Source organism: Pteropus alecto, unplaced genomic scaffold (genome assembly GCF_000325575.1).
Source record: "Pteropus alecto unplaced genomic scaffold, ASM32557v1 scaffold398, whole genome shotgun sequence".
Lineage (NCBI taxonomy): Eukaryota > Metazoa > Chordata > Mammalia > Chiroptera > Pteropodidae > Pteropus > Pteropus alecto.
In genome coordinates, this window is record NW_006442497.1 from 6,689,991 (window position 1) to 6,705,621 (window position 15,631).

At 39.1% G+C, this 15,631-nt stretch overlaps 1 protein-coding gene across 1 annotated transcript in view; it reads left to right on the forward strand.

Annotated features, from left to right (window-relative positions):
* SHISA6 (shisa family member 6) overlaps positions 1-15,631 on the forward strand; it is a 275,677-nt gene that overhangs the window by 256,624 nt on the left and 3,422 nt on the right. The window contains exon 5 of the mRNA XM_015597372.1: positions 12,024-12,080. Within this exon, the coding sequence (XP_015452858.1) occupies positions 12,024-12,080 (57 nt within the window). The remainder of the gene's footprint in view (positions 1-12,023; positions 12,081-15,631) is intronic.

The window sequence follows — 15,631 nt, forward strand, 5'->3', positions numbered from 1 at the left end:
TTTTTCAAAAATAAAGCAAGGATATGTTTCAGAGCAAAAAAGCTGAACTCTACGATGACGGTAGACGTTTCCAAATCTAACAAGCAAATTTGCTTCATAGAATTGTGCAGCAAATGGTGAATTTATTAACTGTCCTTTTTTCCCCATTGGGGATATCAGCTGATGTTTGTTATTTTACTGCAATAGTCATATGGTCAGAATTCCCAGAAGACCAATAACATCTTTTCAGTTGTCTTAGTAACTGATCTGAGTAGAATGTGCCCATGACAAGATCAACCCTTATAGTATCAGAGAACAAAGTCACAGCTCAGATCTGGTTAGTGAGAGTTAAGAAGGTAGCTCTGCAGTCAACTGCCTAAATTCATCAGCCTGTGCCATGATCAATAGCTTTGTGACTTGGGCAAGTTACTGCTCTATGGGGATAATACTAGTTCCTACCTCTTGGGAATTGCTGAAAAGGTTAAACAGAGTTGTATGTATAAAGAGCATAGATGGTTTACTGAGTTTATTATAGTTATGACATTGGCACTCATTAATGGCTCCAGGAGTAGTCCATGCCCTTCCTCATTCTAGCAAGGTTTTCTTTTTTTTTCTGTTTTATTCTCTTCATACTTCCCTATCACACATATTACAATTCTCAGCACATAATGATTTCCAGGGTCTCCTGATTATCATCAAAGAGAGCTCCATATTTTTCTCCATTGGGTACACAGATACCTGAAAATGGGTGTATTGGTACAGGTGAAGATGATCTTTCTGGAAGAGGTAGGATGCAGCATCACTCCTCTTCTCCCCTCCTCGTTTTTCATTTAGAACCCCAGAGATCTGCTCAGGGATCTGAGAGATGGTGTCAGTGTGAACAGCAGCTTTGGGTTGTGGTTGTCATCGCAGTTGAGCTCTGCCTGTTAGCCACAATGCCTTCCCACCTGCCTAAGACAAGTGCCGAAGCCAGCAACCAGTAGTAATGAGTCCCCCAATGAAGAAAAGTAATCAAGTATTTATTATCAGCCCTATTTACATCCTCTACCTGGCCCTTTGCTCATTAAACATGAAGACTCTGAATTATAGACACCTCAGTCTAGAAGTAATCTCAGAGCTGATTCAGCTCCCTTTATCTGACACTTACATTTCTATAGTAGCTTCCTGTCTTAGTCTCTTCATTGTAACAAATTACCACTGATTGAGGGGCTTATAAACAACAGAGATTTATTTCTCACAGTTCTGGAGGGCGGGAGTCCAAGATCAGCGTGACAGCATGATCAGGTTCTGATGAGTGCCTGCTTCCAGGTTGCAGACTGTCAAATTCTTATAGGCTCATGTGGCAGAAAAAAGGGCTAGAGAGTACCTTGCAATCTCTTTTATAAAGCACTAATCCCATTCATGAGGTCTCCATCCAAGTGACCTAATTACCTTCAAAAGGCCCCACCTCCAAATACCATCACATTGGGATTAGGATTTCAACATATGAATTTTGAGGGAATGCAAACATTCAGTCCTTAACACCTCTGCACTGATTTCCCTTCTTCACCCTAGTCTTTCCCACTGATCATTCCTTAGGAAACAAGGCCTTTATAATATCACCTTCTTGTTTGGGAACCAAAAGCCTTTTAGGACAAAGTCAGAGTGTTCAACCTGCCATTAAAAACCGCCATAATCTACCCTAATTCTACCCACCTTTATAGCTACATTCCCCAGCATACACCATATATCTAACGCTAATCATTTGTCCTGCATGCTCCACCCTCTTTATTCTTGGACTTCTTTTACATGAAAGAAGCCTTCCTCTGATTTCCAATCCCCCAGTCCAAAATCAAGTCTTTTTTATAGCCTTACTCAAGGTTTATTTTCTTTATGAAGCCTTCCCTAATTATACTCTACAAAAATCTTCACATATACAATGGAATATTTCTCAGCCATAAGAAAAGATGAAATACTGCCATTTGCGACTACATGGATGAATCTTGACATAATCATGCTAAGCAAAATAAGTCAGAAAGAAAAAATTGAGAACCATATGATTTCACTCATATTTGGTGTATAAAACTGAAAGCAACAAACAAACAAGACAAATAAAAACTCATAGACACAGACAACAGTTTAGTGGTTACCAAAGGGAAAGAAGGGAAGAAGGAGAGATAGATAAGGGTAAAAGAAATCAAATATATGGTGACAGGAGATTTGATGTTAGGTGGTGAATAAACAATGCAATATACATATGACATGTTATTGAATTATACACTTGAAACCTATATAATTTTATTAACCATTGTCATACCAATAACTAATTTTTTTAATAAAAGGAAAAATATTTTATGTATTATCTGCAATTACATATACATGTATTTATTATTTGATTAAAAAATATGTATTGAATACATATTGCATGCAAGTAGGATTGTGTCAGATCAGCCTTCATATCTCCCCAGATGTTTAGAATAAGGGACTCATTTATTCATACAATAGATGCTTATTGAGTAAAAGCACTATGTTAGACAACTTGGGAAATACAAAGATGAATCCTCTATCACCATCATCAACTTACAGTGACAGTTACAATATGTTAGAAGAGACAAGACATGCACATATGTAATTATAACACAATGTAGAAAGTGGTGAGTGCCCCCAAGAAATTACAGAGCATAAGAGAGTTCACAATGAGGAGAGATCACCGCAGCTAACGGGATTGCAGATGGCTGCAATGGAAGTGGTAGACTTTTAGCTGGTCTCGAAGGATGGATAAGAATTGAGCAAGTGGCAAAGGTGGAAGAGACATTCCAGGGAGAAAGTATCAGAGTACAGGAAGGTGATAACTTATGACTGCATATTAGATGGGACTAGGAAGGTCATGGGTAGAAAAGTAGGCATGGGAGGGCAGAGGACGCCCAACATGTTCACCATTCTACAGAGGACCATGACTCACTGCCTGGAAGCAGTGCTGTCCATGATGGTGCCCAGAAAAAGAGCACTCGCTGCCCGAACTCCTGGTTTCCTAAGTCCCTAGCAATGTGGCTGGCTTCTGCTAAGCTATATGCACTGATTGGATGATGATTTTTAGGTGAAGGAACAGAAAGGCTGCAATGGGAAGATAGAATATTGTCATCAATGGGGAAATGCAAGGATGGATGAGGAAGAGCTGCATTGCTCTGGGCTGAGTTGGGGAAAGCCTCCATAGTGGTGTATAGGTTGGGTGTAAGAACGGATCCTGTAGATTAGAAATTGTATGAGGTTTTCTCAAACTAGCAATCATTTATTACTAGTTTGTAAATCAAAAGAACTAGATCCCTCTAGAAACTCAGTTCCTTCTAGAAACTGTAGCTCTATAGTTGATGCTGAGATGAGTCCATGTTTGCACATTCTAGCAAAATGGCAGCATAGTGTAGAGTTCGAGAGCACTGAGTTGGAGTCTTTAGAAGTGAGTTTGAGTCTGGGTTCAGCTGGTTGTTTTCTATGCAACTTTAGGCAACTAAATGTCACCTATAAAATGTGAAAGACCTCGTAGAACCATTGTGAGGTTTCAATGACATGATACGTGTAAATTACTTAGCATAATAACTTACAACAAATGGGAGCTGATAGAAAAAAAGATTATTGCCTTTGCCTAAACACAATAAAACTCCATTCATACTGGGATAGCAATGCTTGTGGTTTTCTTGGGCCAGGCACCAGGCTTAGAATGTCCTCTAATTGGTATGGTAATGTAAATAACAAATGCAAAGGTTAAAAATGGATCCAGATCACAAAATATTTTTTTACTTCTTAATGGGAAATATAACACTGTGTCAGATACACTTATAGGTTATAGTAGTTGCAGGATAGATGCAGATTCTCTAGTGACCTACTTTTTATTTGGGATATTTTGGGATTTCTCAAAGGTTGCATGCCTTCTAAATATCAATCATCCCTCTGTTCAAGTTATTTCAACTGGAGTCAGCTTTTGCGATATTGAGCCACTTTGTATCACCCAGAAGATGTGTTAGGTGCCTACATCAAGCTCGGGAAATTGTAGGATGAGGTGCCTATGAGTGGGGGTGAGAAGAGTTTGAAATTTGCTGTAGAATCTCACAACAAATCCACTTCTGATGAACTATCACAGGCCTTAAACCTCCTTAGAGAGCCCATGTGATATACTGGCTTGGCCCAGTGTCAGAGGCCAAGACTACCAACCCTCTTCCAGATCCACCCCATCACACACCTGGTGCTCATACTCTATCCCAGGGCACTACAAAGTTGACTTTCCATGGATATGATTTAAATAGTTCTCAGGGATATGGTCGTTCCTTATTACCAGAAGGAGGATTGGTCTCCTGGAGCCAAGGGGATGGTAAATACTCCTTCTGTAATAATTAAAATAACCACTTGCGGAACAAACACAGCTCCAGCACCTCCAGGCTCAGAGGAGCGAAGCTGTCCTAAAGAAGTAGATCACAGCAGGTGGCAGGCAGCTCTCCCAGGGAAAGCTAAAGTTTGTCTTTTTAAGTGAATCTGGCAGAAGACACATTGTTTTCTTGTGTGGGCATGACAACTCACAAGATGCAGTTTGTTTCAGCAGAACTGAAAATGAAAATCCTTGCCAGAAGTGAGAAAGCAGAGCAGGCCCATGAGGGAGACACTCACACAAAGCTGGACTCTCTGTTGGTGGGACCCAGGAAACCCTCACAGCCTTTGCTGTAAGTCACAGCCATTGCTGTAAGAAGAGAAGACTGAGACACAGAGGAGGGCGAATGGACAGGAGCATAGGGTTTGATGATCTCACAATGTCAGTGGCAACTAACCAGTCATCTTAGGAGGAATCCCACCATCCGACACCATGACTCACAGGGCTTCCTCTCTATTTTGACCTTTTCATATCACCAAGATTAAAAGAATTGTGTCAGAATGCATTAGAATGGCCACTAATCCTCAAGAAGATGTGTGCAGTATGGGTTGGATTTGAAGTGAAAAAGGAGGGGTGCCTTACTTCTCCATACACTCTCATACTGAGATACATATAAATTATTACAGCCACCAACCTGTCCACAGGCCCAGAAAATCTGCCATCTGAGCCTGAAGAAGAGGGTAGAGGACAAGAAGAGGGAAAGTACAATAGGCAATCAAGTATCATCACTACGGTCTCTTGCTCATTTTCTCCTGCCTCAAGAATTGATTCATTTACTCGTTCATTCATCATTCAAAAAATTGTACAAGTGCCTCCAAAGAACCCATCCCAGGGAGTACTGTGTTAAGGTAAACACAAAAAAGTGTGATCGATCACCACCTTAAGAAATGTACAATGCTCAACGTAACTGAACAATGTCCAGATATCATAGGGGAGAAGTGCCTTACATGTAGAAGTATTTAACCATCTATGAACAAGCTAATGAATAAAGCAGAAGTAAAAAAACAAAATAATATATAATTAAACACCAAAAGCAAATGGCAGTGGTAATAAACTCTCCAATTATCAGAAGGGCAAGGAACATCACTGTGCATTGGAGGACCTGAGGATGACTTTATAGAAATGAAACTGAAGTTTTATCGTCAAGGATTGAAATGGTTTGGGCAAAAGAAGGAGATGAAGAGCAAATTAAGTGGAAGATATTTCTGAGCAGAGGACCAAGGTACTCATGGGGTTGGAAATAGCAGAGGGAAAACCAGTTCATATGGGTCACTGGTGTGTTGGTTGAGAGGAAATGGGCCTAGACAATTGGCAGCTTTGAAAATGTATTTCTGCTGTATTTCTCAAAGTGTGGTCCAGAATCCAGCTGTAGAAGTATCACCTGGGGCCTGTCTCAGATCAACTAAATCATAATTCATGGGATGAGGGAAGGGCTCAGAATTTTTTATGAGTTCCTCAGGTGATTCTTAGGTATACTAATTTAAAATCTTTGGCCTATGGCATCTAAGCTTTAACCTATTGGTAGTTTGTAATACTTGAAGGCTAATGGCCAGGCTAAAATTAACATTTAAGAAAGACTAATCTAGCAGGAGTCTGCAAGGTGGATGATCCAAAGAGTCAGAGATCAGAGGCAAGAAGGAAATTAGGAGGTTAGCATAGCAATTCCAGAGTGTGGTGATGAGGCCTAAGACTTGAGAATCTATAACCATTGTGCATATTACTTCTTTATACTCTCGGGATCCCATTGATCAAGTCATTGTTTATATCTTTGGGTATTATTTGTACCCTACAATCTTTCTATGACTCACTAAACAGAAATTGCCTTTGCTATATCTGTCACTGAATTATCACCAGGAATGTCCAATAAAAATCACTCTTTGCCCTCTCCCCATTCTACACATACACATAAACAAACACACAGACATATATGCATACACACACATATATATGCACAGTACTTTTTTTTTTTTTTTGCTCCACAGAGGAAACTAGTCATTTCTCTTAGCAACTAAATGTGCCTACTAATGTAAAGTAAGTCACTGTCAGCTCCAGCAACTTCGAGGCTATAGAGGCAATGAGGGGACATTCTGATTCTGAGACCTATTAACCACTGGTAGTCTACAAGCTCTCAGTGGACAGAGGGCCCCACCTTGGTTCTCTGCTTCCTTCAAGCAGCCTTGGAGTTCAGATGGAGATTGTTTTGTCACTTTATAGTCTTGTCAGCATATTGATCAATGAGTCCTAAGCAATAATTAATTGTTATGTTATCCAGCCCAATTTAACAAGAAGCTGATTGTCCCAACTGGGCATTGTGCCAAGTCCCAGAACTCCCCAAAGGGAGAGGGAAGGGGGAGATGGTAATTGAGGTTGTGGAGATGTGATCCATTGATAAGTCCAGGGAGAGACAGGATTCCAAATCTAACAGACTATATACATACCACCATAGAAAGGGGCTCCAGGCAAAATTATTAAATTGTTAGTCTTCCTATTCTTTGTACATCACTAATGCTGCTTTTCTCCCTTTTGCATTAACACCCAACTGCACACACACCCCCAAACTCCATCCATTACCTAGAACACCATCTGCCCAAACCCCCATAACCATCTTTAGAATGTACTAAAGTAGCATTTGTCAGAGTAGATTAATAAGTCTGCACTGAATAGTTTTTCCATTTGACCCTCCATAGTAACTTTCCACCCTAACTTAGATTCCTGGGTGCTAAGCTTTAAGGATTGCTTCTTTGGGCTCTCTTTTTTATGGATGTTAGTCGGGTTTGGTAAATGGAGAATACTGGAAAAAGATCAAAGGGGTAGAAGAGAGTGAAATTAGGATACACTTATTTCACAGCCTGCCTTCTAGTACATTCAGGGGGGCCTGGCTGTATCCCTCAACCAAAGATCAGGGGGTCCTATCACCACAGTTCTCTCCCTGAATGCTTTTGTCAAGAGACGACCATGTTGTTTTAACAATATGACACAGAAAGGTTAGACATAAAAGGATAGGCAAAGTTTATCAGGTAAATGCAAACAAAGAGATAGCTGGATTGGCAATATAAATATCAGATTGAGAGGACTTAAAGGCAAAAAAAAAAAAAAGGTGATAGGACAGAAAGGGTCATTTAATGTTGATAAAAGTGCAAGCCACTAAGAAGACATAAGCATCATGAGCCTTTTTGTGCTAAGTAGCTACAAAATACAGAAAACCAATTCTATAATAAATATAAAGAGAAAATGACAGGAACACAACAGTAGTGGGAGACCTAATATACCCCTCTCAGTCTTTGACAGATTAAGTAGGCAAAGAATGAATTAGGATAGAAAGGAACTGAATAATGTATTTCATGTGTCTGATTTAATAAATATATGTCAATTTTGTACTCTACAAAAAGAAAATATTCTCTTTCTCTAAGTATTCATGAAACATTTACAAAAATTGATCATATATTAGCCCACAAAGGAAATCTCAAATTCCAACAAGCAGAAATTGAACAGGCCCTGTTTTCTGACCACAACACAATAAAACAGAAAATCAGTGGCCAAAGTTCAAACCAACAAATCCAAACACTTTGAAATTTGACAACGCTCTACTCAAGAATGCTTGGGTCCGAGAGAAAATCAAGGCTGCAATTACAGATCATTTAGGACATAACAACAATAAGAACATTGCACATCGACATTCATGGGATAGTGCCAGAGACAAACTCAGAGCTAAAGACCTTTTATAAACAGAAAAGAGTAAAAATAAATGGACTAAAGATTCAAGCCTAGAAATTAGAAAGCAATAACAAACCAATCCAAAGAAAATTTGGAAGCAGGAATTAATGAATCCGAAAGCATAAAATAACATTTTGAAGATAAGAAAAATGATAGAAAAAAAAAAACCTCACTAATATATACAAGGTATTCTTTGAAAAAGAATAGTAATATGAATGAATTGCTAACCCACAAAACATTAACAGAAAATCAAGAAGAAAAGGGCTGTAATTTCATATATAGAGTTTTTTGAGGGAATGTTACACTTTTAAGCTAGTAAAGTTTATAATGGTCAATGGATTTATTTAAGAAAATAGAAATTACAAATTTAACTTAGAATTAGAAAACCTGAGTAAATCAATATGCAAGGATAAAGTTTCCAAAACATGAGGCAGTATACATAATAGTTAAGGATGTAGGCTCTGGTGCCACTCTACCTAGGTTTGCATCCTAGCTTCATATGCTGGTCAAATTAGTCAGCCTCTCCAAACCTCAGTTTCCTTAACTTTAAATTGATGATGATAACATCTCCCAAAGTTGTTGTTATGCAGTTAGCAAAATAACAAGCCAACCTCCTACCCATCACAGTGCTAGCAGAAGGACTCCCCAAAAGACACCAGGCATTTTTACTATTTTATTCTTTCAAATTTCCAAAGAACAGGTATTTCATACGCTATACTAATAGTTTCAAGGCATACAGAAAGACAGAACACTATTCATTTGACTTTACAAAATCATTATCTTGATACAAAAATCTAACATGTTAGCACAAAAAATACAAATTTTTTTATGTATCTACATGAATTAAAAAATAAATGCAAATAGAATTCAGTGTTGTAATGAAAGAATAAGACACCAAATCAAATAAGGTATTTCCCAAGAATAGATGAAAAGTTCAATATGAGGAAATCTATCAATCTACTGCATCACATCACCAGTCAAATGGCAGTGTGTTGACCTAGAAATGCTGCTTTTAGTTATTTGCCTAAGGAAATGAGACATGGCCAAAGATTTGTGTTCGAGGTTGTTTGGTGTAACATTATTAAACTTTTCAACAACTTAAATACACAATAATAGTGGAATACTTAAATATAAATATAAATATATATAAAATAAACATATAACATGTAAGTTATATATAGAAATATACAATTGGTTATTCTACAGAAAGGACTATTGTGAAACCACATAAAATATTTTAAATATTATTTCAAAACATGAAAATATATTCAAAATATACTGTGCATTAAGTATAAAGGAAACATTAAAAGTAGTATATGTAGCATTCTTACATATGTGGAAATTATACATATTTATCTGTGTATTGTACATATATGTATGGACATTTAGGTTGTTTCCTTTTTTGCTACTATAAACATGCTTCAATGAATAATAACCTCACACATTTGTATTTTGCACAAGTGTAAAGATCAAATAACCATACTTTTTCCATTTTAAGAGCTGTAATCTAATTCTCACCTGTGCAAAATGAAAAATGTTACAGGTTATTCACTGTGATATTGTGTGTGTGTGTAAACATATATATAGTAATTTATAGGGGTGGGAAACAAAAGGAAATATAACAAAATGTCATAATGGTTATTTTAGAACAATTTCAATTTTCATATTTATACTTTAAATTTTGTTCCTTAATGCCAATGTAGTAAAATAAATCAAATGTTAGCAAAACATTTGAAGTGAGATTCAAAGGAAAAGCCTGCACTTGTATACAAAATATCTAAATTCAAGACATTTATCCTGTTTGTAAACTCATCTTTTAAAAAAAATAGAACTACTTCAAATAAAATATTTAAGGAGTATTTTACAGTGTTTGGAAATTGGTAGGCCGATAATATATATTAAAATGAAAATCACTGTGAAGATTAGTTTTAAAAATATATAGGTGAAAGTGTTTAGCGTAGAGCCTGGAGCGCATTGGTTACTAGGAATTATTAAATGAATCTGAATTATCTTGTTTCCTGGTGACACCTAGACTCTGAAATGTAAGATTAGAAGTGTTTTCTCTAACAGCCACACTGCACAATTCAACCTGGGTTCTCTTATTTCTTACAATTGTCTCTTTGATGCTGCCATATTGCTTAAAAATAAATAAATCAAAAAATAACAACAGAAAACAATGAAACTCGGTTCCTCTTTGTCTCTGGAGGACAAGCAGAAAAATCTATCCTTTATCTCCCTTCTGTTTTCTCTATTCTTGCTTAAATCCAAGTCCAGTATAGAATTGATTCAACCTTTGGTAAATGGTTTTGCCCTGGATGTAATTTAATATTCTGTCTTAGAAAGGGAGAATATCTTCACCTAAGAAACTCTGGCTTACTGCCCAAACTCACACCACACTGAATTGTGTGCATGGCTATTTAAAGAGTTTGTTCTAAACCAAATGAATAATGTAATGATTCCATTGGTATGGAAAATTTTGTCTGGTATGAGTATACAAGATGATTTGTCTTAGAAATGGCCAGAGATTAGAACTAGGAGAAATCCTAAGAAGATATATTGTGGGCCTGGATTTAGGAGATAGCTATAAGAACAGGATTTGGGGACTCACAGGATATGGAGGATAAAGGGAGGGAAATGGTGAATGATAACTGAAGCTTCACATTCTGAGCCCATCGAACCTTAGTACCTTAGAATGTAGCTTGAATACTGGAGAATAAAATGATGAGCTCACTTTGGGTTGTAATGGTTTGAGCTATGGGCAGGAATTTCAAGGTGATGTCCATAAGCATTTTAAAATCTAACCCTACAGACCAGATGGACCTCAAGCTAGAATTATAGATTTGAGAACTATCAGGTTGAGCAAGAAAGTAGAACTCATGTCTTCATGAAGACACCGGGGACTTATGGAGCATTGGTATTTAGAGAATAGAAGAGGGAAAGGATTCCAGTGAAGGAGCTGGAGAATGAGTAGCCAGAGGGTATAATGCCAAGAGTAGGAAAGATGGTTTCAAAAAAAATGGAAAAAGATCAAGCTCTCAGAGGATGGCAGAGCTGTAATCCATGATTTAGATAAACAAAAGCAAAGACCTCATGCCTCTGCTTCCCCTGGGGGTAGTTGAAATTAGATGAATGTACCAATGAAAACAAAAATACGATGTTGAATCAAAGCAATAATGCAATATCGAAGTGTGATTTAATGATAAGCCAAACCTTCATTCGGTTTGAGAAGACCTTAGAATGTCTTGAGCTCCAGGCTTTGGCAACCATGACTTTATTAACTTTGCAGCTTATTCAGTCTACATGGTCTTTTGCATTATTATTTAACATAAATACTTTTGAAATATCAGGCTATGTCATTAATAGGCAGAACAGTGCCTAGAACCCAGGACTTCCAATCCCAGGCAGTGGTCAGTTCAAGGCAGCTTGCCATATCCCAGGATGCACCCAGACACCTGTGTATAAAGAGCTCGGACAAATCAAAGCCTCATAAGGTTTACACACCTTAAGTTAGGATATCCTCTTCCTAGCTAACCATATCCTAACCCTCTTCTCCCCAAAGAAGGATCTACTTCCCCTGTCCAGTTCTCCACTCCATATATACACAATTGCTAAATGTCCCCTAGACTCCATCCTTCTCTTTTACCCATCTAACACCTTGATTTCTGGTCGGCCAGATCCACAGATGTGAGTGGGTCACCATGGTGACAGAAGAAGCCCTGATGTAGAAGGAGAGAAACAGAAACAGCAGAGGAAGATTTTTTGAGTCTAACATATTGCCCCCTGCCTTTCATGTTTCTAGGGTATCAAAAGCCCTGGGCCATTTAGAAGTGCTTCTTTAGACTCAGAGAAGCACATTAGAGGCCAAGAGAGCATGTTGGAGACACAAGGGAATGCCTGAACTCTTCTTTAAAAATTTCTTTTCTATGATTTTCAGGTGATCATCAGTATAACCATCTGATTTTAAGCAGTGCTACCCAGACCCCTACACATGGTGAGAGACAATTGAGAGCACTCTGCATTCCATCCTCATTCCAAGTGGCTCCATCCTAACTGCTGATGCCTATCGAAGCACCAAACATATGGTCACTGACTCATTGAAGCTAAGGAGGTGTAAAGAGCCAGGTTTCTACCTTCCTCCAGGGCCACAGTGCTTCACTCTCACTTTTAGACTATTGTCTACTTAGTATTCTGTCTCTGATATCAGAATGATCTTCCACCATGAAAGGGAAGGAGTGAGACCCTTCCTTAACCATTTTCACTTGTAATCTAGATCACTTCTTGCAGTCATCAATTTCGTATGTCCACGGCAAGGAGTACACTCTCCTTTGCCCAAGGCTACTTGTGGTACCATTTGCAAATTACATGAAACTTGGTAAACTATCGATTCTCCCCAAACTAATCAAAATTTGATAAAACTCAAAACCAAACTGGGTGATTTGAGCTTTGGCCTCTTGGCAGGGAAAGAAGCTGAAAATTGGGGAGCACAGGAGTATCAGCTTAGAGCCAATGTTACAAAACCATGTTTCCTTCTTAGTTTATAATATCTTCTCACCAGATCACAACTTCACATTAGAAAATGCTGAGAAAAACTATCTTTGGTACCTATTCAAAACCTGATAGAATATAATACAGCCATGTAAATTGTGAACTATCATTCTACCGGGTTTGTTGTGAAAGAGCAAAAACATCATTAGATTTTACAGGAAACTCAAAACAAAAATAAATTCTATAGCTCACCTGACAGACCTACCACTCTCGTGTCATACTATACTCTGCTTCAGCACTGAGACTGAGGAATATTATAATTAAGAGAACAGAAGTGGACTGTTTTGATATTCCCCTCCAGTGCTAGGCTCCTATGCGATGAAAGCAACAGTTTAGCAAGATGTTTCAGGTTGCAGGGTCTAGGAAAATTATAACTGGGAGAAATTGGAGAGATCAGTGAAAAAACGTTGGTACCATTTCTCATTTACCACCATTTCTAGGAGTGGTGATGATGACAGTGAGAATATAAAGAAGATTTCACATGTGAAACATTTTGAAGAAAGAATTGGGAAAATTTAGTTACTAACTGAATATGGCTGATAAGAGTCAATTATGAGTAAAATGGTGAGCCATGATCAATTAGAAGAATGGGGTGGTGGTGGGGGCGGCTCTTACTAATACAATCTAAAGAATCAGGAAAGCAGCCAGTGGGCACAGGGGATGGAGCTACTGATGATGAGTGGGCTGAAGAAACGTGATATTGTCATAATGAAGAGTCTTGAGTGAAGGGAGAATTTGGCTACTGGACATCCAGAGCTGGATATGATCATAGGATGTGCAAGAAAAATCATTCGACAAGCAGTTAGAAATGCATACATGAAGTCTGGAGGGAGGTTACAGCTGAAGATATAAGTTTTGCTTTGGAAGTAGTAACAGAAGCCTTGGGAGTGGGAACAATCTGTGCGAGAAGGCTGAAAAAGAAAAACAGAAGGCAGAAGCCAGGAGCCGGGGGGATGCCCACAATGATGAAGCAGCAGCAGGAAGAGAAGACAGAAAGGCAAGAGAGGAGTGCTCCACTTGCTCAGTACATTCTGAAAGAATAACTATCACTGATCTTCCCCATAAGGAGCCAACACGAGAGGAACGATTCTTCCCTCTCCTTCTTCCATTCTACTTGGTACCAGGAGATGAAGATGAAGGTAGGTGAGACCTGGTCCCTGCATTTGAGTGGCTATCAACCTAGTGGAAGCAGGGTTTTCTCTGCATTCCTTCCTTGGATGTTACACTTTTCCCAGGAGCTGGGAGAGCAACTATTAAGAGAGGAAGCAACCTGTGTCTACTTCATTAATCGAAAAGCATTTATTGGATCCTTATTTTGAGCCAACACTATGAAGGCATCAGAAAAATTGGAAAACAAGATTTTTGCTGTCAAGGAGATTGCAATTTTTGTTGCTCAACAAGATCAACTCAAGTCAAATAAGTAGAGATCACACTGACACAAAGCTGAGTGGTATTAACCAGAAGAAAGATAGGGCCTTGAAGACTAAAATTCACTGTGGGCTGAAAAAAATGTGATATTGTCATAATGAAGAATCCTGAGTGAAGGGAGAATTTGGCAAGAAGAGTAAAGAAGGGTATTGCAATAGGAGAGAGAGCAGGAGCAAGCGGGCAAGGGCAATCGTAGTGGAGGCAGAAGGCAAGGCCTCGGCTGAGTGGCATGTTTTGGAGAACAGTGCCAGATAAGAGCACCTAGAAATGTTGCATTTGGAAATAGGTGGGCTAAATGATGCCCTCAGTGATTGTATGATACCAACAGGTAAAGAGAAGTTTGTTCTTCTCCAGTGTGGCCAAAAGTGAAGAGAGAATAGCTAAGGGACTAGTGGCTGTTCCTCAGCTCTGAGTAGCAATGCTTCCAGCTTTCTGCTCACTCCACTCCCTAGCATCTGTCCTGATCCATGCCAGGGAGGTTCTTTCTGTACAGTTATGTCCTGATCTCTTGGGGATGTAGCATGTCCTCCACCCCCTCACATATGTGCTGGTGTGAATACCAGCTCATTGGCTGGGCTCTTTTGGCTCCATCCCCAGTGTTGGGGGAGCCAGGGATGTCAGGAAAGGATAGAGAAACCAGGAATTCCCTGTATCAAAGCTGCCTTTAGACTAAGCTTAAGAGTCCTTTTCTTTGTCCCACGGTTCACAGAATTATTGTCTTCCGGGATTCAGCGCTCTCTTTGCCAAGAGGAATGGGAGACCATAATCCTCTATTACATTTGTCCAAAGTTAGAGCCTTCCCCTTCTTAGGTGTCCCAAACTCAAGTGGATGGAGGGACAATATAAGAGCCACCCACCTACCTTGTTTCTGGGAATGGCACCACTCTTCAGCAATACCTGTTGACTTCTCGCTGTACCTTAAATCAGTCAAGCACCAAGACATGCTTGTCTTCCTTCCCTGGGTCTCCATTCCTTTCTGTCCTGCATCTTCACAGTCGCTCCCTCACCCATACCTGCATCTCCTCTCCCCCTCTCCTCACACTCCTGTGCTATTCCTGCTTTGGCCCTCAGAACCCAGCCTAGCTCATTGACTTTATTAGTCATTCACCTCTTCTCTTTTTCATCTTTTCTTCTATTCCTGTCCGCATTCTTTTTCCCAGGTCTGGCAGTGAACAACACTCCCTTCTCTCTCTTCAGATTTTGGAATCTCAAGGCTCTATCTCAAGGGAAGGAGGGGAAAAAACGGGAAATGATGTGCTAAGCATTTTGACTACATCCTTTCCTCCCACAGCCAAGAGATAGCTAAGGGGGCTTCAAAGGAAGGAACTGGAATAAGAGAAAATGGTTTTATAGCTTACAGTGAGTTGTCAGGTACAGGGCTTAAAGAGGCCCAAGACACAAGGGGCAATGTAAGAGGTGAAATGACATCATGGACTGTGGGTTGGAGTCTCAACGGAGCTGAGCCTTAGACCCAGTTCTATAGGTATGTAGACAAAACCAGTCATTCCTCCTTCATACTCAGATTTTTCTGAGCCAGACATTTAGGTTTGCCTAAAACTATTAGGGAAA